Source organism: Equus caballus, chromosome 11 (genome assembly GCF_041296265.1).
Source record: "Equus caballus isolate H_3958 breed thoroughbred chromosome 11, TB-T2T, whole genome shotgun sequence".
Lineage (NCBI taxonomy): Eukaryota > Metazoa > Chordata > Mammalia > Perissodactyla > Equidae > Equus > Equus caballus.
This window is the reverse complement of record NC_091694.1, coordinates 4203743-4230349: the sequence shown is the minus strand read 5'-3', so window position 1 is coordinate 4230349 and position 26607 is coordinate 4203743. Positions and strand designations below refer to the sequence as shown.

At 55.4% G+C, this 26607-nt stretch overlaps 2 protein-coding genes and 1 long non-coding RNA gene across 4 annotated transcripts in view; 1 reads left to right on the top strand and 2 right to left on the bottom strand.

Moving 5' to 3' along the window:
- Nucleotides 1–5840: 5840 nt before the first annotated feature.
- SOCS3 (suppressor of cytokine signaling 3) lies at nt 5841–9110 on the bottom strand. 2 transcript variants are annotated; one of them, XM_023651604.2, is made up of 2 exons: nt 8795–9110; nt 5841–8228 (listed from the first exon to the last, which is right to left on the bottom strand). In XM_023651604.2, exon 2 carries the CDS (start codon nt 8138–8140, stop codon nt 7451–7453), a length of 690 nt encoding a protein of 229 aa, XP_023507372.1. In that variant the 5' UTR covers nt 8141–8228; nt 8795–9110; the 3' UTR covers nt 5841–7450. The 2 variants fall into 2 exon arrangements, with proteins under 2 accessions (XP_023507372.1, NP_001116851.1); NM_001123379.1 differs by lacking the exon at nt 8795–9110 and having other exon boundaries at nt 7451–8140.
- An 8348-nt stretch (nt 9111–17458) lies between these two features.
- LOC106782941 (uncharacterized) lies at nt 17459–21571 on the bottom strand. The gene is made up of 3 exons (XR_001380356.3): nt 20781–21571; nt 19938–20304; nt 17459–18608 (listed from the first exon to the last, which is right to left on the bottom strand). It is a non-coding gene; the product is annotated as an uncharacterized lncRNA (long non-coding RNA).
- Nucleotides 21572–21668: 97 nt separating this feature from the next.
- PGS1 (phosphatidylglycerophosphate synthase 1) overlaps nt 21669–26607 on the top strand; it is a 38593-nt gene continuing 33654 nt past the window's right edge. Inside the window, exon 1 of the mRNA XM_070225875.1 lies at nt 21669–21916. Within this exon, the coding sequence (XP_070081976.1) occupies nt 21780–21916 (137 nt within the window). The 5' untranslated portion in view covers nt 21669–21779. The remainder of the gene's footprint in view (nt 21917–26607) is intronic.

The window sequence follows — 26607 nt, the reverse complement described above, 5'->3', positions numbered from 1 at the left end:
AAATCAGGAGACAGTAGCACCATGTGGCCAAATGGGAATGAGTAGCAGAGGCTGCACATAAGGGACGCCTTCCAGGGGTAGAAAGTTCCCCAGGGCTGTGGAAGTCCAGGAGGGCTTCAGGGAGGAATCAGAAAGGAGGCAGCCTCGAAGGAGAGGCAGAATTCCAAGAGGGGAGAAGGGCTTGCTGGCAGGTGGGATAACCCCAACATGACACGGGCTCACAGGTGAGCACAGGGTGAAGCATGTGGTGGGCAGATGGGGAGACCACCTTGATGGGAAGAAGTGTGTCTCCAGTGAGGGGTGGAGAAAGTGGGGGAGTTGAAGAAGATAAGCTTTACATGAGCGTGAGAGCCTGAAGACTACCGGAACCTTACTTAGAGGAAAGGGCCAAGGGGAACCAGTGTGGATCCTATGGGGACAGGCTGTGTGTGACGTGACGAAAGCAGTATTTTTAGATGATGAGTCTGGCATGGATGTGCCTGACGGGGACTTCTTGAAGTTCCCCAAAGTTTTTTCCCTTTTCCGGGCCATTTCCCTGTTTCTGATGATTAGAATGCCCCATTGTCCCATGCCTGCCTGCCGATGGAACACCTGCTGTTTCGCCTTCGCTAGAGAGAGTCACCTCTTCTGGGAAACCACTGTAGGTCATTTCCTCCTGGGGGCCCCCAGCTGTACCCTGTATACCGTTTATATTTTTACATTCATTCCTTTTTAGGATACTTCTTGGTTTTTGCGTCTGGTTCCCCTTTCAGATTGTAAGCCCCTTGAAGTCCAAATGTTTCCTGGTTGGCACTGATCTCCAGCACCGGTCACAGCGCCCAGAACAGGGTTCCCACTTGCATTGGTATCACCTGGAGCAGTAAGGCAAGCATTGGGTGCTGCTAATGCACCCGAAAGTTCAGAAACACTGCAGCCCCCATCACACAGGTTCATGGGATACCATCCACAAAGATCATATTGTGAATAGTGCCCCCTGTGGTTGTGCAACAGAGCAGCCTCCTGGAGGACCAGGGCCTCTTCGGGTTTACATTTCGCGTCTCTACCTTCAACACCTTGTACCTTACAGATACTAAATAACGTTTTCTGGATGAAAAGGTTTGAGGGAAGGGAGGAGAAAGAGAGGAAATAAATTTTCTTGTGTAATGTAAATAATGAGCTTGCATTCTGTTTTGTTTGTTTTTTTTGAGTCTAGGTTTTCAGCCTTTTCCTAAAGCTGGGCCTGATTATTGCTAGGAATAGCAGCAGTGATCGTATTAATGAGGATTGCACAAAGTTGTAGCATTTGGAGCCCTGGCTTCTTTTCAGAAGAGAGTCGGGGGCCTCTGATTCTCTCTGCAGTGCAACCTTCCAGCTGCCACTGTTGCTTAAGGCTGTGCTGCAATCCAGAGCGCTTAGGAGTGGGAAGTCCAGAGTTCTCCCCGCTTCTGGGAACAGCCCCCCATCCCCCTCCCCACACCAGCTTCCACAGGCAGTCCTCATGACAGTGGGTCAGGCTCACCCAAGGATTTCACAAATGCCTGGCCTCTTCCCAGCAAAGCACAGCACAGCTGGGAGGGCTCAGCACTGGGGGGAAGTGCTCCTCCCCGGGCCCCCACTATCCTCCGGCCCAGGGCCCAGAGGCTGGAGCCCAGGAGAGGGAAGGGCTGCACTTGTCCATGCTTGCTTGCCACAGCAGCGCAGGTGGTGAACCCAACCCGGGCCTTCCCTCCCTGCTGACTTCCCAGCGCCCCGCTTAGTCAAGGTTCAAGGAGGAAATTCCCCGTTGCAGGAAGAGAGGAGGATCCAGGCTCGTCTTCCCCGAAGGAAGGCAGCAGCGAGTGGGCTCCGAGTCACCTGGAGAGGTGTTGATTATTCAGACTCCCTGACTATCCTCTGGGCTTCTGATTCAGAACAGCTGGGGCTGGAGTCCCGGAATCAGCTACTTCATCCACTCCCTATGGGGCCAGCCGCAGGTGGTGCTGGGCACTTTCAAGGGCCTGGGGGGGGTGGGGCTGGTTCTGGGCAATGAAAAGTGTTTAGCGGAAAAAGCTCTGGATTCTCAGGGCCTCCAGCTCTCTCTCTGATTAGCCCCAGGACCCTGGAAGAACTGCCCTTGTATTTCAGCCCTCAGTTTCTCCATCTCTGAAATGGATGTATTCTGACCTGAGGGGAGGGTAATTGACTCTCCTGGTTTGGCTGGACTTTCAGGGCTAAACGAGGACAGTGCTGTGCAAACCGGGACGAGCTGGTCACCCTGAGGCTGAGATAGGATCGTGGATGTGCAGTGTAACGGAAACGTGACTTGAAGACACATCTTTGCGGCACAAACAGCAGTCTATCTTTATTTTATCCACCTGTGTGCTAGTTTACTGTCTGTCACTCTCACTAAATCTCGGGACAGCGGGACAAGCAGCACCTTGGCTTATTCAACACTCAATCCGCCGGACCCAGACGGGTCCCGACACAGGGTGCGTTCAGTAGATATTTGCTGACTGAATGAGTGAGTGAAAGGTGAGGAGGCTGTGGGGCTACATAGACAGGATCCCTGGATAGAGGGTGTGTGTGTGTGTGGGGGGGGGGTGGAGGGCAGCTCTGCCGGCCTGGAGGGGGATCTCGGCTTCCTTGGGACGAGAAAACTTAATCCACTCCCAGCCGGGAAAGTCAGTGCTTTCTGAGCAGCACCCCCTCCGAGGGGTCAGTGACCCCCAGTGACGAAGGACTCCCTCCCTCTCTCCCTCCCCACAGAAGCCCCGGGCGCACTGGTCCACCCTCTCCTCCGTCTCCCGCCCCCCACCCCTGGGAGGTGCGCCTGGCAGCCTCCCCGCCGAATTTCCTGGCACTCGGCTGAGAATAAACAGCACTCTGCGCCTGTAATCCCGTTGCCATGGCGACCGCGCTCCGCGGGCGGCGGGGCGGGGCGGGGGCGGGGCGGGGCGGTCCGGGGGGCGGGGCCTGCCTTTCCTGCGCCGCCCGACTGGGTGTTGGCGGCGGCTACGCGGACCCGGGAGGTGCCACCCGCCAGGCTCGGCGCGGACATTCTTCGCATAGCTCCGCCAGGGCTCCCGCGGTGTCCGGGAAGTGACTCTTCCTGGCAGAGGGCGGCCTCGGAGCGACGCGCCCGCCCGCTCGGCGGCCGCCCAAACGGGAGGGGGCGGGACGCGGCGCGGGAAGGTGCGCCCGGTGCCGGCTCTTCCCACCCTCGGCCTCGGTTTTCCCGGCCCGCCCCTGTGCACGTTGTCCCCCACCCCGCAGACTTCTGTCTCTGCTCAGACCCCCTCTGCGACTGTCTGTCTCTTCTGCTCCCTCTCTGCTTGGGACTCCGGCGGTACCCACTCCCAAACACCCTTCCTCATTCCTTAGACTAGGACACGACGTGCGGGCTTATTTTCCATCTCCAGCCCCTGTCTCTGGCCTCCTTTCCTCCCTCCCCCCAGAGCAGGCCTTAGATTTCCCATTCCTGGCTGGAATTCATCAGGAGGCCTGCCCAAAAACAGCACCACCGAGAGAGGATAGGGCCTCTTGGGGGTGAATTCTTAGAGCCGGGAGCAGCGTAATAGGGCACAGGGTCAGGGGAGAGGCGACCTCCCCCCTTTCTGTTGGCCAGGGTCCCCCTGCTGTGCTCTGCTCAACCCCACCGAGGCTTGGGTGTCTGCTCAAGCCATAAGGAATTGTCCCCACACCCTGCCAGGCGCTTCTTAGCAAATTTTGGCACCAGGCGCACCCCACCTCTGGCCACCAGACGGAAGGCCCCCCACTAGGTCCTTTGCAGGAGGGTTGTGTGCCCCTGAAAGGATTGAGAAGTACAGAAAGACTTCTGCAACAAGGGGTGACATGAGAAGGGAAAACAGGAAAGAGCACTGGCGAGCAGAGCGACCTAAGGAGAGATTCTTGTCCTGGTGTTGCTGCTAGCTTGCTATGTGAGCTTGAGCAAGCCACTTTCCTTCCCTGGGACTCCGTTCGTTTCCTTGTCTGCAAAACCAGAGGGTCGGTCCAGTCTGTGGTCTGAAAATGGAGCAACAGAGAAAAGTGTGGGAAGGAGGCTGCGGTGGGCATCAAGGGAAAGGACTGAGGGGTCTCCCTGCCTCCACCTTCAGTCTCCAGGCAGTGGAGAGAGCCACTTCCTCCCGGGCCAGAGAAGGCCGAGTCCTTTTGCTAGCGCCCTGTGAACTCGGAACACTCTGGCCCCACAGCTGCCTCTGGGCTGAGGACGGGGGCTTGGTGCTCTCCAGGTTCTAAGGTTCTGTTGGGGCTGTGGTTCCAGCAGATGTGGAGCTCTTTGCCGTGGGAGGTAGAGGGTGATGGCTGGCAGGTCCCAGGGCAGGGAAGAGCCTGCCAGAAGTTTCCCAGCCTTTCATCCTCTTGGGAGGTGCTGGGGAGCCAGGCCCCACTGGTTCCCTCATGTGACCTCGCACTCTGGGAAGGTGACATTACCTGGGTCTGTGCTCCCAGTTCCAGAGGTGACAGTTCCTCCACTGTGGGTTTTACGTGCTTTGTCCACTCAGTGTTCGCACGCTTGACCTGGCCCCTTCTCGTCACATCAGGTTATTTTCCCCAAAACTCCAGGAAATGGGAAAGAAAAATGATTTTGTTTACTCTCTCAGTTGTCTTTTGGACACTGATTCCTGAAGCAGCTTATTGGGGAGGCTGGGCCGGGAAGAGGGCTCTGGCATTTGTTTCAGGCATCGGAGGCTCAGAAGAGGGGTGGCCCTGACATGGGGATAGCATTTATCTCTCCGGCTGTCAGGTCTGGGGGGTTGGTGGAGGAGAAAGCGTGGAGGGAAAATGTCGCAGAGAAGGTAATTTCTGTTTTTTAGCAGAACCGTATTGGTGAAACCCCAGAGCAGTGCGTGTGGGGGATACTAACTTGGCTTTGCACGGGGAGCCCCCTCCCCCCTAGGGACAACGCGTCTACTTTGTTCTTAGGGAGGCAGAGAGAGTTCATGGACTTTGGAGAGCAGATGCTCCTGGGTTCAAATCCTGTGTCTTTCCCCCGTTCCCAAGTGGTTTGTCCTTGGGCAGGTTGCTTAACCTCCGTGAACCTGAGTGGCTGCCCCCCGCAACTGACAAATATTTACTGCGTGCCGTCCTAGGCATCAGAAGTGACCAGTGCCAGTTTCTGCTCCCATGGAGCACACAGTTGCATCTGAGAACATGGGGGTGATAACACCTGCCTTGTGGAGTTGGCTGGGAAGGTAACCTAGGTGGGCTCGCCATGCCCAGGGGATGGGAGTGACTAAAAATATATGTATAGATGGGTGTTCTTACTGGGAAGCATGCGGCCTGGCCACTGCTCAAGCTGGGGCTCCTAGTTAATTGGGAGGGAAGCTGGAGGTGTGGGGAGGCAGTGCCCCTGGGAAAGGCCCCAACCACCGCGCAGGGTGCAGGGTGCGCACAGGGACTACCCCTCCCCTCACCTCCCATGAACCCGGCTGTGCTGAGGTCATGGGTCACCCCCAGGACCCTGTAGCCTGGGCTTTCTCGGAACACCTCCTTGCCAAGGAGCCGCGCGCCTCTAATAGCTTGGAGCCTCTAAAAGCTTTGACCACAGCTCAGCTTACTCCCTGCAAGCCCTTTGAAGCGCTTCCTTCGAACTTGCTTTGCATATTCTGGTCAGATCTGAATCAGAGTAGCAGGAATTACCCCTCTCGGTACAGTCTTAGGTGGCTGCCTTAGCTTGTGAGTGACGTGAAGTCGAGTTTGATTCCACCGCGAGGAGCGCCATGGCAGTAAGGGGGCAGAGCCGCCACTCTCGGTGGCTCCTTTCCTCCTCCTCTCGGATGCAGAGTGTGGGTGTGGGTGAAAGAGAAAGCAAGGCACAGAAGGGGCCGGGGGTGGGGGGGGGGGGAAAGGCTCAAGTCATGTTTTTCATTAAAAAATAGTGCTCTTTATTATAAATTACTGAAATGTTTCTTTTTTGAATATAAATATAAATATGTGCAAAGTTTGAGTTGGACTGGTATTTTGTTGAGTTCTTCAAGCATCTCCTAACAGCCTCGAAGGCCTGGGTAGGGGGAGGGGAGAGGACTGGAGGTGGAATCTTTATAAAAGATAGAGTGATTGAGGCAGATTGTAAACATTATTAAAAAACAAAAAAACCCACAAAATAACAGGGAAAAAAAACACACCCCACCACACAGCTGCCCCATCCAGCCCAATACCTGACACAGAAAACTTTGTGTGTTTGTTCAGTTTTCCCCCAAAAAAGAACAGTTCCAGGTAGTCCCATCGCTGCTACATTCCCGGAAGCTTTCACTAATCAGTGCTATTGCAGAGTGGGAGCAGCTGGGGCCCTGGCCTCCCGGTGACTTCCTACCTGTGCCCCCCACCCCAGGTGAGGAGGGACAGGGTGCAGGGCCTCGGGGGCTGTGGGACCTGGTGGTTCTGCTCTGGCCAGAGCCCAGGCACGGTGAGGCGCAAGTGACTGGCCAATACCAACTAGGCTAGCATTCTACCAGCGCTCAGCTGGAAGGCATGGATCTCTACCCCCTGCCCACTGCCATGGTGAGTGGCCAGCTGCGTGCCCTCCGAGAATCCCTTGGCCTCTGGCTGGATTGGCTTCTTGTGTGCCAGTCCCTATCCATGGGACAGGGAGCATTTAAGGCGAGAATCTCCTAGCCAGACATAGTCAGGAGGCACAAAGTAGAATCCCCCGTCTTCACTGTCTGGGGTCTGGGGTCAAAGATGGCTCCTCTCCTCCATCCTCCCCAACCCTGCAGGTGCTGGAAGGTATAGCACGGGTGGGGAAGAAGAACCGACCAGTCCGTCATCCCCCTCCAAATGCCACTTCCCCCTTAAAACGAGGGACGGGCCCTGGACTCTAGGACCTGTGTTTCCGGTGGCTGTCCCAAGGGGAGGAAGGGGGGGCGCAGAAGAGTCCCCTTCAGGTCACCCTTTGCCCTTCTCCCCAGAGCCAGGGGAGGACCACGCAGCCACCCTCCTCACCTGGGCTGGGCGATGGGAGTGGCCATCTGCGCTGGCCAGCCTGCAGCCCTGGGGCCCCTGAGGCACCCTCTCTCGGCACCCTTCCCAGGCCCGACACTTGCTCAGGTTTAAAGCTCCATTTTAAACCAAATCAAAGAGCAAACAAGTTCCGTTGGAAAGTTTGAAGATTCCCCGGCAGTTCTCATAGTTCAACACTCCGCAGTGTCCCCTGTTTGGAAGTGCAGGGGGAGTGGAAGAAGTGAGGAGAGAATCCACTGCTGTCCTTGCTGCTGTCCCACCGGGCCAGCTGGCTCCTCCGGAGAAGCTGGAGTGGGGGAGGGGCGCTCAGGTGGCTCCGCCCCTTCCCTCAAACACATTCCAGGTCCCGCCTGCCCCTTTCTGCAGGGGGGAGGGCCGGAGGGAGGGGCCTGTCCACCCCCTGGCTCACCCAGAGCTGCAGGACCCTCACGGCTGGATGCTTGTGCTTGTGCCATGTGCCACGGAGGAGAGGGGACCCACGCCCCTCGCCGACCCCTGCCCGTTGCTCTCTTTAAAGCGGGGCATCGTACTGGTCCAGGAACTCCCGAATGGGCCCAGGCAGCTGGGTGACTTTCTCATAGGAGTCCAGGTGGCCGTTGACGGTCTTCCGACAGAGATGTTGGAGAGTGGCCACGTTGGAGGAGAGGGGCCGGCTCAAGACCAGAGGGATCTTCTCGCCCCCCGAGTAGATGTAATAGGCTCTCCTGGGGGGGTTCCCCGGGAGCGGCTGGGCCGGCGGCTGATCTGGCACCTCGGAGGAGGGCGAGGAGGAGGGTTCAGTCGGTGGCGAGGGGAGGGAGGGGGCGCCGGGGGGCGGCATGTAGTGATGCACCAGCTTGAGCACGCAGTCGAAGCGGGGCACCGGTTGCGTGCTCCGGGGGTCGCTCTGCAGCGAGAAACTGCCCCCTTCGCACTGGATGCGCAGGTTCTTGGTCCCCGACTGGGTCTTGACGCTGAGCGTGAAGAAGTGGCGCTGGTCCGAGCTGTCGCGGATGAGGAAGGTGCCGGCCGGCTCAGCGCTGAGCAGCAGGTTCGCCTCGCCGCCGGTCACGGCGCTCCAGTAGAAGCCGCTCTCCTGCAGCTTGCGCACTGCGTTCACCACCAGCTGGTACTCGCTCTTGGAGCTGAAGGTCTTGAGGCGCAGGCTGGTGTCCAGGGGGCGGCTCATCCCGGCGGCGGGAAACTTGCTGTGGGTGACCATGGCGCACGGAGCCAGCGTGGATCTGCGCGGCGGCGGCTGCAGCTGCTCGGCGGCCTCCGCACAGCGGCCGCTACCGCATCCCGGGGGGCTGCGGGGAAGAAGGCGCGCGCCGCGTGAGTGCCCGGAACCCTCCAGCGCGCCCGGCCCGCCCCGGCTCCCCTGCCTCCGCAGAGCGGCCAGGACACCCCATTGCCCCGAAGGCCCTCGCCTGGGCCCTCATTCCGACCTGGGCACCCCGCAGAGTCCGCCCAGCCCCCGCCCCGCCGGCAGGGTGGACCCCGGCAGCCCCTTCCCCCGTGCGCACTGGGAGGGCGCAGAGTGGGAAACTCAGGCGCGGAAGTTGGATCTCCAGGAGCGTGGCCCGGGCGGGGAGCGGGAGAAGGGCCCCCGGGACGCTCTGGGCGCCGCTCAGTCCGGTGGCCTCGGGCGGCGGGGACGGAAAGAGAAATCCGAGGCATGGGCGGTAGGGAGGGGACAGGAGAAGCCCGAGGGCCCCAGCTTGGGTATTCCGGGAACCTGGAATCTCCGGCTTCCATCCGCTCTGCCCCCTACCTCGTTCCCTCTCTGCCGGGAATGACCCGGGAAGGGGAGGGGAAACCGGGAAAAGCTCTCGGGACTAGCGAGGGCTCCCCATGCCGCGCCCCTCCTTCCTACCTGGTCCCAAACTGAAGTCTCTGGCCCTGGGGCTGCGCCTCCTACGGTCCCCAAGGCGAGGCGGCGGCGCGGCGGCCAGCTGTGGCCCCCGCTGAGCCCAGATGTTGGCGGCAGTGAAGTCCACAAAGGGGCCCTCGCGCGCGCGTCCCTCGGGCTTCGCCGGGGCGCCCGCCCTGCCCCCTGCGCGCCCCTGGGCCGGCCGGGCGGGGGCGAGGCGAGGGGCCTCGGCGGGAGCTGGGCCGGGCCGGCGGCGTTCGGGGCCGGAGTCGCGGCGGCGGCGGCGGCGGCGGCGCGGGGAGTCGGAGTCGGAGCCGCCGCGGAGGCCGCGCTAGCGGGTATATACGCGGCCGCCGCGCCCCGCCCCCCGATTCCTGGAACTGCGCGGCCGGCCTTCTTGTAATGTTTAGTCACTACTCGCAGCAATGAAAGGCTGCGCGCGGAGGGCGAGGGAGGGGCCGCGGGCGGCCGAGGGCGGGCCGCGGGCAGGGCCAGGGACCCGCAGAGACGCGCGCGGAGACAAAGCGCGACGCGAGGCGGCCAGGGCGGCCGGCGGGCGCGGCGCCAGCCCCGGCGGCGCGTTCCTGGCAGCGGCCCCTCCCCCGCGCGCGCTCCGCCCCCAACTTCTCATTCACACTTTCCCCCTCCCTTCTAAGAAGGCCAGTTTCTGGCAGAGGCGGGGGCGCCGCTCCAGGAGCGCCGGCAGTTCCAGGAGGCCGAGCAGGAGAGTCTCCCGGCTCCCCTTCCCTTTTTCTCGGACCTCGCGGGGACACCCCCTCGCCGCCCCCTCTTCCCCCCGAGTCTGCCCGAGGTCCCGATCGCGGCCCCAGGAGGCCCGGGACTGCCGCAAGGGAACTGGGGACACCCCAAAGCCGGCCCACGAAGCTGGGGCCGGACATGGGAGCAGGAGGCGGGGCGCGACAGTCACCTGTGGGCATGTCCCCGAGGCGAAGCCAGGAGTCCCAGGGGTAGAGGGGATGCAGCCGGCGTGGCAGCTGTCCGGCCTCAGCCCATCAGCTCACTGCCAGGTTCTTTCGCTTCGCTGACATGAGTGCCGCCTCTCACCACCAAAAAAGCAAAAACAAACAACCACCACTCTCTGACACGTAGGTCTCCAAACCTGCGTGGTACCGCGTGGGTCCAGCCAGGTGCTCTTCCGCAGCCGGACTGGCCCGAGGGCGAACGATGGCCCCATCCCGCACCCCGCGTCCGCTAGAGGGCGCCCTGGGGTCTAGCAAATGGAGTATAGTTTGGAGCTGCTCCCCCTAAGCCTTGGAATGGGAACCAACTAGTGGGGGCAGTGGGGATGATGGCTCAGGAGCTGGGACGGCGACCTAGCCGAGGGACCGAAGAGAATTCACATCATCGTCTGGAATTAGACCTGGGAATGGGGAGGATTTCCAGAAAGCAGTTTTCAGGAGTTCAGCCCACTTCCGGATGGCCCACCACCACCTAGAAGGTGCCCCCCCCTTACCTCTGAGTGTGGGGGTCTGATCTCTTTCAGGGCAGAAGAAGAGGAGGTGACTGCGGTGAGTGATAGATTTGCTCCTGGTCACGTTGGCATGGATGTGGTTGGTTTGGGCTAACCAGGGCCAGCTTTCTGAAGGATGGAAAGTTTTGCAATCTGTCCCCAAACAGGCAGTGGAGTGCTAGAGACACCTGAGAACCAGCTTAAGCAGCACTGAGATCATCACCTCTCAGGACACAGGGGCTGTGGGCCCTGGGCCCTACCTTCTTCCCAAATGCCGCCGGACTGAAGAGAGTGAGTGGGAAAGGAGGGCCAGGGGGCCAACAGCAGGCAACTTGGAGTCTAGACCGCAGAGACCTGGCCCCTTGGCTTCTCCAGGAGCCGAAAGGCACCTCCCTGCCTTCGCCACTGTCTTCAATCTGTGCCATCACCTCGCTCCCCCACACATGTCAGGGGGACTAAGTGGCATTTGGGGAGGACATCCAGCCTCTCTGGGATTTAGTTTTGCCATCTGCAAAATAGGAAGAAGAACCTTTTTCCCATCAGAGATCTGAGATTAAAAAAAAAAAAAAAAAGAAAAGAAAAGATTCTGCATGTCAAAGTGTGCTAGGAATGGAAGCAATTCAGTCCAACTCTCCCTTCGGAGTCTATTAGAGGAGCAATAGTAAGGAGGAAATTTGTCACTTCTTGTAACTTCTGCAGAGAGGGAAATTGATTTATTCAACACATTTCACAAATATTGGACTCTATGTACCAGGCCTTGTGCTGGGCATTGAAATGTAATGATGAATAAGACCCGGTCTTTGCCCTCAGGATGCTTGCAGGCGATTGAAATGGATGCTCCTTCTCTCCATAATGAGTTCATTCTTTTTCTCATCCATTGATTATTAGGAGGCTGCACCATGACCATACAGTTCTGTGCTGAGCCCTGTGGAGGGCAAAGAAGACTCACAAGGAATAGCCCTCGAGTTAATGGATGAGAAAGTGCTTTGTAAATGATAATGCTCTGACACAAGTCAGGTTCATTCATCCATTCCACAAACTCTCATTGAGTGCCTGCTTTTGCCAGGCATGGGGCGAAGTGCTGGGAAGACAGAAGTGCCGGGGGAATCCTGCAGGGAGATAGGCGAGGCAAGAGACCTGGGACCCCCAAGTGGTGAGTGCCAGGAGAAAGGGGTGGTTGTGATTACCATCCCATGAGGCTATGATGGTTCATTTGAGGGGGAGGGGGAGTTTGAAGGGGGAGAGAGATAAGGAAGAAGCAATAGCCCTGGAATTCCAGAATCCCAGTCTGATTGGAGAGGCTCATTCCTCTGAAACAGGTAAGTCTCAATGTCGACAGCATGGTACCCAAGTGAGCCTGGGCTCTGCAGAGGGCCAGCAGCAAAGTCTGCATGGCTAGCGAGGAGTTTAGAGTGGGTCCAAGAGTACAGGGATGACTTCAAGAGGGGGGTGGGGGCAGGGTCAGCAGGCATGCCCAGGGCCCCAAAAGGGGCTGCCCTGGCCAGAGAAGGTCAGGCGGGGCATTCAGTGGGAAGGTGGCCTGGGCTCCCTGCATACTGACTTAGGAGACTGAACTGCTCTTCGGGCTCCACCACCCAGTGGCTGCATGACTTTGAGTAACTCACTTCCCCAGCTGTGCCTCAGTTTCCTTATTTGTAAAATGGGCTAATAATAGTACCTACCTCATCTGGTTGTTGTGAGGACTGAACGAGCTCGTGCATACAAAATGCTTAGAATGGTGCCTTGCACATATTCAATGCCCAATGCATGTTAGCTGTGGTTATTTTGGAAGCACTGAGGAGTCTTTGAGGAGAGAGAGCTGAGCTGCTGTAGCCCCGGGTACTGGGAGATGGATATGGCCATGAATGGCTTGATGTTTTGGAGAGATATATCTTCTATATAAGACATTCCAAAAAGCTGCTTGTCTTCAAACAGTACAGCCCGCCATCAGGTTTGCCTTTGGCTTTCTACTATCTTCAGGGGTTTCCCGTTGCCTTTGGGATGATCCAAACCTCTCAGCGAGTGTGTATCTAAGGCTCTCTGCCCCACTGCGGCTTCACCAGCTGCCACCGGCCCACGGACACCTCCTGCTCCGGCTACGTGGAGCTCCAGGCTGTCTGCAAAACGTTCGCCAGGCCTGGGTCTGTGCATGCTCGCTTCCCGCCATGGAACTACCTTCCACACCTTGGCTGTTTTCTACTTTTCCTTTGCGATTTGTCAGAGGTGCAGCCTAAACTTCCAGGGTACCTCTTTCCACGTTGACCAACATGCTCTGACTACTTGTCCAGTGAGAACCTTGAGGAAACGGACTATATTTAATTTTTTCTTTGTAAGCCTAGAACCTGGTACATACAAAGTACTCAGTGAATCTTTAAATAAGGGATTGTGTTGATTTCTCTTTTCCAACATTTTTAGATACCACCTGCTGCTTTCTTCTAGAGCACCTTTTGCTTTCTTCCTGCGGGGCTCAGGAGCGGCTGTATAGATGGTACAGAGGGTTTGGAAGCCCTGTGGATGGTTTGGTGGAGATTATTAAACCTGCTAGGGCCTGGCCCTGTGGCCGCGTGGTTAAGTTCCCACACTCTGCTGCAGGTGGCCCAGTGTTTCGTTGGTTTAAATCCTGGGTGCGGACATGGCACCGCTCGTCGAGCCACGCTGAGGCAGTGTCCCACATGCCACAACTAGAAGGACCCACAACTAAGAATATACAACTATGTACCGGGGGGCTTTGGGGAGAAAAAGGAAAAAACAATAAAATAAAATCTTAAACCTGCTAATCTGAAGACCAAGGGTGTGAGGACTCCAACTTTGCTGGAAAAGTGGGAGAGGAGACACTGTGCCAATACAGGGTACATTCCCAGGGACCCACTTCCTGGCAAGAGAGATGCCCAAACCAGGGCTGACCTCAGGCAGTGCTGTCTCTTGCCTTCCCTGTCTGCCAGGGGCCCAAGGGGAGAGAAGCATTATCCAGGTCTGGCCCCTCTGTCCGACTCTGCTGTTTTCCCAGCTAAGGGATTTAGGAGACTCCCGCCTTTTCCTCGTCTCTCCCTTTGCAGAATTTCTATGAAGTCAGAATCCCATTTCCAGGCAAAGATGCTTGGTCATAAAGATAATAGAGATATTCATTCATGATGGAGGGGAAGTACACAGTGGTTTCAGCTGCCTGTGGGGCTCCACTTACTCATGGTGTGTGACAGATGATGAGCTCTTCCCCCAACCTCACAGATGGGAACCCTGGTGCCCATGGAGTGGTCGCTGGGAGCTATGGCCGGGCTCAGTGAGCATAAGATCTCACACTTGCATAGATGATCTCCTTGTCCTCTGGCCAGCCCGGGGTGGGAGGCGAGCCCTAAGGTTGCCATTGTTCGGTGGCTGTTTTTGCAGCCAGATGGGTTAGGAGACTGGCCTCAGACCACAGAGTTGCTCAACACCAAGCCCAAGGCCTCCCTCCTTCAAGATTGGTGGGCTTTCTACAGCACAAGGAGGCAGCCCGGGGGTTCACTGTGCAGGGGCCTGATATTACTTATTCCACACTAATTGTGCTTCTACTATGAGCCAGTTAGTTGGCCAGGCCAGGGGGTACAATGGTGGGAAAAGAGCCTGGTTCCTTCCCTCTGGAGCTTCTGGTCCAGCGCCGGTGGTGAAAGCAAAGGGGCAGGAGAGTCCTCCTGCCCCTCTTTCTCTTGGCCAATTTGGAGAAGATGTTGGGGGCTTGTGTCTCACCTGACCTCTTGAAGCCCTGGCCCCTGCTGCCCCAGTGTGGACCTCCCAGGGCTGGACTTCCTTGGGCAGCCCAGCTCCGTGCATCTTTGCCCCTCTCAGCTGAAGCCCCCGCCCACCAGGACTGATGGCGGGCCAGCATTGCTGGTGGCAGGCCTATGGTGGAGATGACCTTTCCAGCGCATGGGCAAAGGTTCGGGGGTCGCATACCCGGTTGACCCTGATCTCTTTCTTTCCTGCTTTAGACAATTCCGAGGGGCGGGCCAGGGATGCCAGGACAATGGCCTGTGGCCGGGAAGCTGCATTCCAGTTTATAGGCCTTTGTTCCTGCCGGGAGGGGCCCCAGAGCTAATGAAAAGGTTTGTGGCTCAGATGTCTGCGAGCAGTGGAGGAGTTCTTTCAAGCCTGGCATTCCAGGCCCAGCCGGCCTCTGGCGTTTCCCAGAAAAAGTGCCGAGGGAGGGAAAGAAAACACTTTACCAACCCACCCGCCTGCGCCTGCTCACCCACCCGCCCACCCTGCCCTCTCAGATTCCTCCTTCCCTCTGCGGCTGGGGCTGGGCCTGAGCTCCCGACCCCTGCCCTGGGGGCCCATGCCTCCACCCGCAGAGGGGGTCTGGGAGGCGGTGGGAGGGTGGCGGGTGGGTGAGTGGGGGGGCACTATAGGAGGGCGCAGACGGCATGAAGTGTGTGGGGAACATCTGGGGAGGGAGGGGAGTTTCCTCCCACCAGCTCTAAGAGGAATCCGCATCTTCTCCAAGTTCTGAGTTGGGAGGTAGAGAGTGAGGGGAGTTAGCTTCCAGCCAATTATCTCCCCTGACCCCAAACCAACAAACCCTGCTCTGTCTGGGGCAGGGGTGGGAAGAGTCTCTATTCACCTCGAAGCAGCCGCTGTGCCCGCGCCTGCACCCGGGAACAGACACCAGGGTAGCGGGCAGTTCTGGGAAGCGAGGCTGTGGTGAACCATCTGGGCTGCAATGCAAATGAGGGCTGGCCCAACGCCTGGAGCTAAAGTGGCAGTGCCCAGGAGAAGGAGAGCCCGCGAGGGGGGTGAGCGGTGAGGCTGGCTCCTGGGAGACGTGCCTTGGGCCCCAGACGCCCTTGGAGAGCTGAGGGCCCGTGGGGGACACGGTGGATGCAATTGTTTGGCTTGCCCGACAATTAAAACAGCCAGGCTGGCCGCTGGAGCACTGCAGTGGGAGCCCCTGACTGGTGGGGCTCTTGGGTCAGGTGCTGCTCACCACCTCACCTGGGTGTGCATGTCGCATCTGAACTGACCTCCCACGGCCTGCACTTAGCTTCCTGCAGTGGTGGGGTCTCCATGAGGACCTCCTGAGTCCCCCATCCAGGTGTGTGACACACTGGGAAGGTCCCTGGCTCCTCCGCATTGTGAGGCACACATTGGCACACGCTTTGTCACCCACTGATTCTTGGGCAAGCTCAAAGGGAAAATGATGTACCCTCTCCCTGGCTCCCTGGGTCCAGAGCCAGCCGCAATGGCAGAGAAGCAGGTTGGAAGGAGTGGGAGGTGGGAGTGTCCATCAGGGACAGAGGTGAGCTTCTAAGGTGTGACGGTGCGGTGGCTCTCCCAGGCCATGCCTTCCTCTCCTCCCCTGCATGTGCTGCACTTACCCAGCCTCACGGGGGTGTAGGTCAGTTTCCTAACCCAGGATACATGAGCTGCCCTTTCCCAGGATTTCATCAGCTCCTAGAATCGTACACAAAATGCTGGTGGGGGTCCAGATTTCTGGGGTAGGTGGACCCACCCTGAGTCATTTCTTGCTCTTGCAAGACTTATTTTAGAAAACCATTCATTCATTCATTCATTCATACCTTTAGGAGACAATTATTGAGCACCTACTGTGTGTCAGAGATTGAGCTGGGTGCCCGGAATTCATCAGTCTGGGCCCTCATGGAGCTTAGATTCTTTTCAGAAGGAAAATTTCTCCCACAATTGATGTCATGATTAGTTAATTTTGACTTCGCTAAGTACTGCGAAGGAGAAGTCCCCGGGGGCTGTGTGAGTATATTATGGGGAGACCTCATCTATTGGGAAGGACATCCAAGGGGATTTCCTGAGCAAGCGACATGCGCAAGCTGATGGGAAGCTGAGGTCTGGAGAGGTCACCTGACCTCCCCAAGTCTCCCAGCTTGTAGGTGCTAGGAGCAAGCCCTGCAGGCAGGGGTGCACCACCAGCACCTGGGCACCTGGGCTCTGCTGCCAAGCATCTTTTCCACCGCTCACTTCTGCCTCACTCTCCCTCCCGCCCACTAAAGGCTTAGCTCCCCGCTTCCGAGCTCAATCTGAGGCAGCTCTGAGCCGAGAAGATGAGCATACTCTATCCGTGGGAGGTGAGTCAGGCATGTTCTCTGACTTCTGGAACTGGGGAAACTTAAAATGTGTTTTACGAATAGGCAATGCAGTCCCATGGTTCAGCATTCAGATGGTACAAACAGGTGCGCTGTGATCTTCTGCCATTACCCCGTCCTCCTGTGGCACCTGGGACTCTTATGATAGACGAGAAAGTGTGTGCAAGGCGGTCAGCTGCAGGCTGAATACAGCCCATAGATGCATTGTTTGGCCTGTATTTAAAAAATTTTTTGAGACGACATTTCGAAATCTGGAAATTTCACATCCGCATCTGAACCGGGAGCTTTCTTTGGAAAAATCGGTGATCCGGCAGGTCTCCGTTGGCCCTTTAAGTGCGACATGGGCTCTCCAGCTCAGCACATCTATGTGCTGTCCTCTCCTCCCTCCGCTCCCTCCCTGCCAGCAGCTGCAGGCATCCAGGCAGCAACCCGACCTGGCCTCTGTCCTCCCACCTCCCCCTCTCAAGGCTAGAGGGCAAGAGTGCGATTGACTTTGGGGGAGTCATCTTGAGTCTCTTTCCTAACTTCCAGGAGACTGGCGATCAGTCAGGCCTGGGCCAGGAGTCCAAAGCCCTCCTCCCACCTGCTTAGGCCTGGCCTCATCTCAAGCAAGACTTGCCCTGCGCCAGATGAGGATGCCAGCCTCCCCCAGGGCACCTCAGCTGCTTGCTTCAATTCGCCATGAGGGCTGAGCAGGGAGAAGCAGGAGAAGGCGACCGCAGGGTGGGGTTCTGCCAGGGAGCCCCTCAGCCCTGCCTCGGCCACCCACTCAGGGCTCAGGGAGCCCGGGATTCCCAGGACATAACTGGCGATGGGCCGCCGTGTTTCCCCACGCGCTGGGCTGCTGGATCACGAGGAGGCACGCAGCTCCTCGCTGGGGTGGCGCTGGCTGCCTGCCACGCCACAGGAGGCCGAGATTCCCCTGAAACTGAGAGCTGCATTTATCTCTCACCAGCGACAGAGAAACAAACCAGCACGCTCTGCCCAGGAGGCATTTCCAGAAATTTGGGCTCTGGTTTCTTGTTGATGAAAGGCCAGATTATCCTGGGCTTCTCTGTGGCGAGGGAGCCATTGAGCAATAGGTGTTTTGTTTTACAGATGACAAGATTTTTGACATTGAAAAGTTTAAATGATAAATGCAGAAACGTCGACCGGCTCCTCACCCCTACCGGTGAGGTTGCTGATTTGAGCTTCCATGCTTGACAAATTTGTTCTTCACAACCTTCAGCTCCTCTGGGGCTCCCCATAGCTCCAACCAGCTCAGGCCCCTGGTGCCAGAAGACTTCATCTCTCTCAGTTTTAGGGTCATACAGGCCTAGTAGGGCCTATGCCAGGTACACAGTTTTCTTTTTTTTTTTTTTTGAGGAAGGTTAGCCTTGAGCTAACATCTGCCACCAATCCTTCTCTTTTTGCTGAGGAAGACTGGCTCTGAGCTAACATCCGTGCCCATCTTCCTCTACTTTATATGTGGGACACCTACCACAGCACGGCTTGACAAGTGGGGCCATGTCCGCACCCGGGATCTGAACCAGCGAACCCCGGGCCGCTGAAGTGGAACATGTGAACTTAACTGCTGTGCCACCAGGCTGGCCCCAGGTATACGGTTTTCTAAAGCAGAAGTTGGTAAACTATGGTGCATGGGCTGGCGGACTGTTTTTGTAAATAAAGTTTTATTGGAAATACAGCTGTGCTCAGTCCTATTGCTTGTGGCTGCTTTGGCACCAGTTGAGTAATTGCCAATACCATCTGGCCCACAAAGTGTCAAATTGTTACTGTTGGGCCCTTTAAGAAAATGTTTGCCAACCCCTGCTCTGAGGGAACGGAAGCTTGCCTTATACCCGGGAGGGCTGGGGTCAGGTCTTAGTGTTGGGGAAAACGGTATCAAGGACTGGAAAAGATCAGAGTAACAGCTCAGCAGGGCGACTGTATCCCAGGGCGAATGAAGGCAGGAAAGGGGCTGGTGGACTGAAGGGAGATGGAGGGCTCTTGTGAGCCAGCCTCCAAAGGTTGGCCTGAACTGCCAGCTTTGCAAACTGCTATGTGACAGCAGGTCGGTAAACTCCCAGGAGGTCCAGCCACCATTGCTTCCACCCTCGGCGGAACAGCACAGCCGGGTGGCTGTCTCTGCAGCCGGAGTCTCTGGAGTTCACCCCCTTCTGCCCTGCGTGCATTTGTTACACCAGTGTTGATGAGCCTGCTTCTGCTGCCCGGTCCCATTCGGGGTGCTCAGAGCAACAAGGCTCTATGGGCTCACATTCTAGGGGGGCAGGGAGACAAAATACACAACAACAAACCAATAAATAAGATTAGATCACAGTAAGCAACAGGAAGAAAATACAATCCTGTTATGTGGCTGAGAAAGCATTTCTGGGGAAGGACAGAACTTGGAAGGATGAGAGAAGCTAGGGGAATACATTTGTAAGCAGACAGAACAGCTAATGCAAAGATCCTAAGGCAGCAACGTGCATGGGGAGTTTGAGGGGTTGAAAAGGGGCCAGGCTGGTGAGGCCGGGGGTGACCAAGTGGAAGAATGGAGGAAAAGGCAGGCAGTGGTCCCAAGGCTGGTTCCATCCCATCCTTAGTACCTAGGCTACCTTCCCCATAAAACAAGAGTGTGCTCCTCAGAAACAGCTGATCAGCCCCTAGGTCAAACTGCCATAGGAGAGTTTCTCATCGCTGAGACAGAAGACGGGCTGGCCAGCCTCTTCCTGCCCCTTGAATCTGCAAACAGCCCTGTGTTTGGGAGAGACCCTCTCTTGCAAAGGAGGCTTGGGGAGGAGGGGCCTTCTTCCTACATTGGCAGGATTTTGGGTTCAGAGAGTGAATCACAGACAGTGAGGCCCAGGCTCTGGCGCAGGATTTCCTGGTGTTTCCTGCCTGGGAGAGCAGCCTCGCTATCAGGGGCAGCAGCCCACCACTCCCTGACGTCAACTCTCCTTCTAATGAATGGGTTTCCTTTTCCGTTTGGGAAGACATGATCTCTGTCATCCGTCCTATCGACCCTGTCATGCTAACCCTGGCCTCTCCTGTTTGGGAAGGAGCGGGCAGACTAACGAGAAGGCAGTGGGTGAAGGCAGGAGGGTGAGGAGGACTCAGCGGACGGGCTTCCGAGCCGCCAGGGGCTCTCGGGAGGACAGAGGCCTGCTCGTTCAAGGTCATCAGGGTGGGAATTGAGGACCCGCAGGGGCAGTAGTAGTGTCTGCTCCAGACTGCCGCTCTCCTTGGGTGCTCCCAGGCACGCTCTCTGGGCCACCTGTGTAATCTGAGCAGGCCTTATCTCCCCTACTTATTCTCCCCAACTAGCCCAGAAAAAAGATTCCTCCTGGTGGAAAGAGGGTTTGTGCTGTCATCATGTAAATATAACCATTTTAAAAATTGCTCAATCTCTGAAAACCATTATTTAAAATTTTTGCAACCTCTAAATGTGCGTGTCCTGGGGCAAGGTCATGGTTGCCTCACTTGGGTTGCCGCTCTGGCTGTTTCAAACTAGCTGTGAAGGCCAGAAGGGTTCTGTGTGTGGCTTCAGAAGGGATGGGTCATTGCTGTCTGTTTATACTTAATGTAAATACTTATTAGTTTAACTTACCATGCTATCAATATCGCCGTGTGTTACTACAATTTATTTTGGATCAGAAATTCCCAGTGGTACGGTACAGTGGTTGTTTGTCGCACTTCATACCTCAACAGCAAAGCGACACATGCAAAAAGAGGTTGCCAGCTCTTTTCAGGATGATTAGGATGCTCCCGTGGTCCACGTGGTCCTCACCACTGAGCATCACGGTGCAGCCATTCAGCAACTTGACTCGGCAGCTGTCCCATGCCAGGCACCGTGCAAAAGTAGAACCATGCAACGGATGGTCTCATTCCAGTTACTGGAAGTTAGGAAATCGGGTGATTCACCACTTGCAACTTGGAAGAGTTGAATCAAATTCCACCTTCATTTGTAAAGCTATCTAAATGTAAAGGAAAAGTTAAAATCAATCTGAAATACTCATCGATTGTAAACAGTTTGGAAATTCTTGAATAGCACCAAATCACCAGTGTTAACATTTTGTGTCTTTACTTTCAGTCTGTCTGTATGCATGCGCTCTTTCCAATTTTTAACAAAATGAGATAAGTATACTACTCTTTGGAAATTCGGACTTTACACATACTGTCATGAAACATTCTTCTAGAACATAGTTTTTTATGGATACATGGTCTGCCAACATAGTGATGTGCCATTCTTATTTAACCGACTCCCCCACTGTTGATTGCTTCCACGTTTTTGATAGCACGAACAATGCTGAGATGAACATTCTTGTAGGGAGCGTGTAATTGATTTTTTGGGATAATTTGGTGTAAGTGGAATTCAGAATGTTTTTTCGTCCAGTGTGGCCATCCTTTTAGCCTCACAACACCCCCCCTGGAATAAGCAGGATATGATTACCTCCTACAGCTTTTCCAGGTTCCAAGTTCCAGCCCATGTGGGTCCACCAAGGAGCCACATGTTACAGATCAGAGCCATCTCTTCAGCCTCTCTGAATACTGCAACATGTTCCTTTTTAAAAATTAGCTAGAGGGGCCTGCCCGGTGGCACAGTGGTTAAGTTCGCACATTCTGCTTCCGTCGCCTGGGGTTCTCCAGTTGGGATCTTGGGTGCGGACGTGGCACGGCTTGGCACGCCACGCTGTGGCAGGTGTCCCACATATAAAGTAGAGGAAGATGGGCATGGATGTTAGCTCAGGGCCAGTCTTCCTCAGTAAAAAGAGGAAGATTGGCAGCAGATGTTAGCTCAGGGCTAATCTTCCTCAAAAAAAAAAAAAAAGAAAGAAAGAAAGAAAAGAAAATTAACTACAAAAAGCGTTCTTGGCTCTAGGGATGAGCTCCTTCAGCCCCTTGGGCCATAGGACCGTACATTCCAGGTTACAGCGTGTATATGGGCGCATTGGGAAGATGGAGGGGGGTCTTCAGCCACTGCACAGAGACGGGTTGGGCTGCTCTGTGCCATGGAGCTGCAGGGCCCAGGGCTGACATGGTGAAAAATGGTCTCGCCTCAGTCCGGTGGGGGCTTTCCGTGCTCATCGCGCCAAGGCGAGTCAGCGGGAACCCAGTTTTGTCCAAGTCTAACTGACACCTTACGGGGAGGTGCCGCAGCCTATCAGGGGCAGCCTGACGCGACCGGGGGGCCTGAAAAGTAATGCCCACCGGCGGCCGCTGCGGCGGCGGGACGCGGCGGGCGGGCGCGGGGAGCGGCTCTGGCGCCCCGCTCCTCCCGGGCCTGGCACCCCGGCGTGACGCACCCCGGCGCCCGCCGCGGGGAAACTGAGGCCGCGGGGGCGGGGCCGCCTCCCGCCGCGGCTCGCGCGCGCGCCGCCCGGTGTCCGCGCGCGCGGTTGTCAATAAAGTTCTCGCGCGCCGGAAGCGGAAAGGGAAGCGGCGAGTCTCCATGGCGGCGGCGGCGGCGGCGGGGCCGGTGTTCTGGAGGCGCTTGCTGGGCCTGCTGCCCGGCCGGCCCGGGTTGGCCGCGCTCCTCGGCCGCCTGTCCGACCGCCTCGGCAGGAACCGGGACCGCGGGCGCAGGAGGTGAGAGCGGCGGCCCGACCCCGCGAGCCCGCCCGGCCCCGCGCGCGCCCCGCCTCGCCGCGGCCTTCCCCGGGGAGGGGCGGGTGCGCGGCCGGGCCCCGCAGACCCCGCAGACCCCGCAGACCCCGCGGAGCCGGGCGAGCCGGGCCGCCGCGCGGGGACCGCTGAGCGGGGCGCGGGGCGTGCGCTCTGGGCGGGCCGCCCTCCCGTGCCGGTTCGAGCCCCGGGTGTGCGTGTGGGAGCGTCTGCCCGCGAGGGACACTGTTTGGGCTCGGAGGGGTCTTTTCCTTAAGTCATCCTGGCGGCGGGGTGACTTGGCGGGAGTGAATCAGCCCTGCTGGGATTCTGTGCACGCAGCGTTTCTCACATCCTGCCCGAGAGGGCTGTGAAGCAATCCTGAGTCAGTGGCACTCAGGCGAGGAAAGAGGAACCACTCGAACCCCCTTGACACTTTTCAAAGGGCCTGCCTTCTGGAAAAGTACTGAAGTGAGTTGTGTAAATGGTGAAGTAGGCTTTGAAGCAGTTTGTTCAGGCGCTGGTCTTTCAGAGTAAACATTTGCCAAGAACACGCTGACCTAAGAGGCCTGCTGCTATGGCTAATAGGAAAAAAAGAGAAACAGTACTTTTGTGTGCAAATCCTTTTCTTATTAGAGAACGAGCCTTACCCCTGATCCTTACAAAAAAGAACTCCTCGGAACTGCATCCTTTAGTAGCGTTTGGTGTTCGGTTAGATGTTTAGCTCTGCTCCTCGGGTAGACTTGACCTCCTGGCTGAGACCTCCTGGTCCAGAGCTCTGTGGTCCAGGCCTATGTGCTGATTCTCGGTGTAGAGAGGAAATTGCTTCGTATTGGGTTATGTTAGAAGATTTTCAGCAGAAATTCAAATTTGATTTAGGGGAACTTTTAGGTGATAGACTCAGCGCAGGACGAAACTCTTGGAAGCCTAGATCTGAGTGGCTTTAAGTTTCACATCACTGAACCCGGTGGGAGGGGTGGTGTGGAAGAGGTGGCCTCTCCGCTGTCTGTAGTTGGTGCTTAGCAAAGACCTGTCCGTTCTAGTGGGTAGGGAAGTCACGTGACTTCTACGTCCTGGCATTGAACCACTGAGAAATTTGGTTTAAAGTTTCAAAAAATGTTCTTCCCTCAAAGATGAGATGTTCAGGTGATTTCATCATTTCCCTGTATGTGTTTAAACTCGATGAAAAACACTTCGTTATTAATCATTGTTTAACGTTGGAATTGATTACTAAAGAATCTTGGGGCAATCTCCACAAATTCTTAAAAAAAAAAAAAAAGACGTTTCTCGAGTGTTTTCTTGGGGGAGAAGGGGCAGTGTGGCGGCTGGGATACTCTAAATTGCCTTCCTGAAGTCCTTTTTGTAAATAGTATCTGTGGGTACAGTTTGTGTGGCTTCATATTTCTTTTTAAGTGGAGAGAGAGAGTTGTTTTCCCGGGTCAACAATTAAACCAGAAACTCAGTTGAATCACAAACATAGAAACACAAATCTCAGAAATTTGTGTCCTATAATCCTTGGCAATAGTGTCTGTGTCGGGACTGAGGATAAAGGCTTTGACCGGGACTAGTACAGTGCTATAGGCTCCTGACCCTTTCTTTTTCTTACTTGGTTTGCAGAGTTTTTCCGATTCTTCATGGCCTTGTTGTTTGGGGTTACTCATGTCTGTGTGGCCGCTCACCCTCTGTTGGCTGCTGACTTTCGTTTCTTCTCCGTTGTTCAGTCACACCTCCCAATTCCTCATTCCCTGAATGATGTGGTTTCTTGTAACTCTGATCATTGATTCATTGATAATAGTTCTGTGTAGTCATGAACTTAAATTATTTTAGATTTTAGTTTGCCGATCTGACTCAGCTGTTGGCGGGCCTGTTGAATTCACGTGGCTAGCAAGAGGTGTGGTGAGAGGGGACCATTCTCTTACTGAGCTGGTTTCCTTTCAGTTATGGAGACAGCCAGAATGACAGAGAACTCCACTTAAAATTACTTCTAATTAGTGATCTAGAAATACCGTTGTCTTCTCTTAAGCAGGCTTCTGACTCATTATCACGATGGACTGCTGGGTTCATTCGTTTGTTCAACATGCATGCATAGAGCACTGGTCTTCTGTGCTAGGTACCAAGTAAACAAAGATAAAGACATAGCCCACCTTCAAGATACTCAGACCCATGAACAGATGATAATAGTAAAGTCAGGTAGAAAAGGTCATGGTGGCACGTAAGAGGCACACTTGGGAGTCAGAGAAGGCTTCCTGGTGGTGGTGAGTGTGTTTTGGAGACATGTAGGAGTAGGCTAGGTGAAGAAGGGGGCAGTGGGTGTTCAAGGAAGGATATAGTGAGTGACGTGGGCTGATGATTGTAGCAGCAGAGGACGGCAGTTCTGAGGTTCCACAGGTACTCAAATCATTTCCAGGGGCTGACTGGGGCTGCTGAGTTAGGAAGGGAGGGAGAGAGAGGAGCTGCGAGCGAGCCAGTCCTCTGGGCCTAGACCTGGGAAGCAAGCTCTGAGGTTTCATGTATAGTTTCTTTTGATAAGGGTCTAGGCCTGAGATGGGGGGGCTTATATGAAGTCAGGGACGGTGGGGATGGAGGAGAGGGTTGGATTAGAATCAGCTCTGGGTGGGGGGTTGTGTAGGGGGAGTGCTAAGGAGGTAGGTCATGTTTCTGACTTGGGTGACTGCATGGATGGTGATGCGCTTCACTAAAACGGGGTGAAGGAAGAGAACCAGGTTTGGGGGAAGATGACAAAGTGAGTTTGGGACATCTTTTTTTGCTTTTTTGAGGAAGATTAGCCCTGAGCTAACTGCTGCCAATCCTCCTTTTGCTGAGGAAGACTGGCCCTGAGCTAACATCCATGCCCATCTTCCTCTACTTTATATGTGGGATGCCTGCCACAGCATGGCATGCCAAGCGGTGCCATGTCCACACCCGCAATCCGAACCGGTGAACCCCCGGCCGCTGAAGGGGAACGTGCGAACTTTATCACTGTGCCACTGGGCTGGCCCTTTGGGGGCATCTTAATCAGTACCCAGATGCATCCAGGTGGTGGTGCTTAGTATTCAGTTGACTGTGGCAGATCTGGGCTCAGGAGAAGGAGACAAAAAACTCCAGATAGCTTTGGAATCATCAGACTACACAGAATTGAGTTGTTACTTGGAGTAGATGAGGCCTAGTGGGAAATGTGTCAAGAGGGCGTTAGTTCCTAATCTTGAGCTTACCTGCCAGACAAGGAAATATTTTCTCTGTGGTCCCCTTTTTTTAAAAAAAATCTATTTTCACTTTGAGCTATATGTGCAGAAAAGTCTTATTTTTGAAACTCAAGTCCTGTTTTCTCTATCCTAGGTGTGGGTATGTGCGTTTTCGCTTGTTGGAGGGGAGGTGAGAGGAGGGTCCTAACTTCCCTGAGTTATAAGAAGGAAACAGATCACCAGCAGACTCTTAGTTAGATTTTCTTATGGTGTAATGGCAGATCCACACTCTTGTTCAGCTTGTTAGTGGTTTGTACTGTGAGGGACCACTAGAGTTCCAGAAATTACCACTTCTTTGACCTTTCTGATCCTGAGACCCAGTCCTCCTTACCCGTAGAGTTTAGCAGAGCCAGCTCTTGGTCTATTTATAGTAGTAGAATGGATGGGAGGGGGATATTTAGAATCAAAGCTTAATTTCCCCAAATAATTCAAAATTGATCTTGCAGGGAATTAAAGTAAGATTTGCAACTGACTGACTTTTAAATCGTAGCCTCATTAAATTAATACTAACATGGGTATCCCCTGAGCACATTGCAGCTGGTGATGAATGAGGCTGCGTCAGTCAGTTTTGTGCGCTCAGATGGACAAAAACTAGCCTGGGATTAAAGTGTTCTGATAGATAATCCCCTGGTAAACATGTGATCTGATTAATGTAAATGCGTCAATTTCAAGGCTGCTGGGAAGTCAGGCTGGTGGAAGGTTTGTGTTGGTAGAAATGTGATTGGTTCTCGCCAGGCACTTTGATATGCCTGGTCTGTCTTGCTCCCCGAGGTGGGTTGTGGGCTCTACGTATATTTTAGATTTCTGTTCCCTCGATGTAATCTACTTCCTTTTGGGCAAGCCAAGAGGAGAGTCTGCCCAGCCTGTAGCCAAATGCTGGCAGCCATGGCCTCTCGTGCTGGACTTCTTGTGGGAGTTCAGCGGGCCGTTGGTCTTGTGTAAGCTACGGGAATTCACACTCATTTCCCTTACTTGGGTTGAGGTCTTGCATTAGTCAGGAAGGGCTGCCTGCTGCCAGGGTTGCAGGAAGTACAGTACCTTCTTGTAGTTTCTTGAGCCTTTCTCAGGAAGTGTTGCTCTTTTCTCATCAGTTCACTTTTTTACGTTTAAATGTGTCTGACTGAGGGGGGAGGGTGGGTTTTTCTTAAAAACTAGTTTCTGAAAATATTGTAATCTGGAGAGTTCAGTTTCTTTTAAGCAATCCGGAAAGCTCAGTTTCTTTTAAAAACTTCTTTTCTCATCGTTTTGTACAGATTTGGGTGGGCTCCAAGCCGCAGAGTTTGTACCATGGATCTTATCTTACAGTTCCAGAAGACCTTGTGAACCTTTAGCGCATGACTCTGAGCCCACAGGAGGGACGCTTAATGCCCCATGTGCGGTACAGAGAACTGAGCTCCTGTCCTGTCCATTGTGGATGTGTGGTTAGCATCACTA

What these genes read in the sequence shown, in the direction of transcription:
- SOCS3 (XM_023651604.2), bottom strand. Translation starts at nt 8,140, where the DNA reads ATGGTCACCCACAGCAAGTTTCCCGCCGCCGGGATGAGCCGCCCCCTG.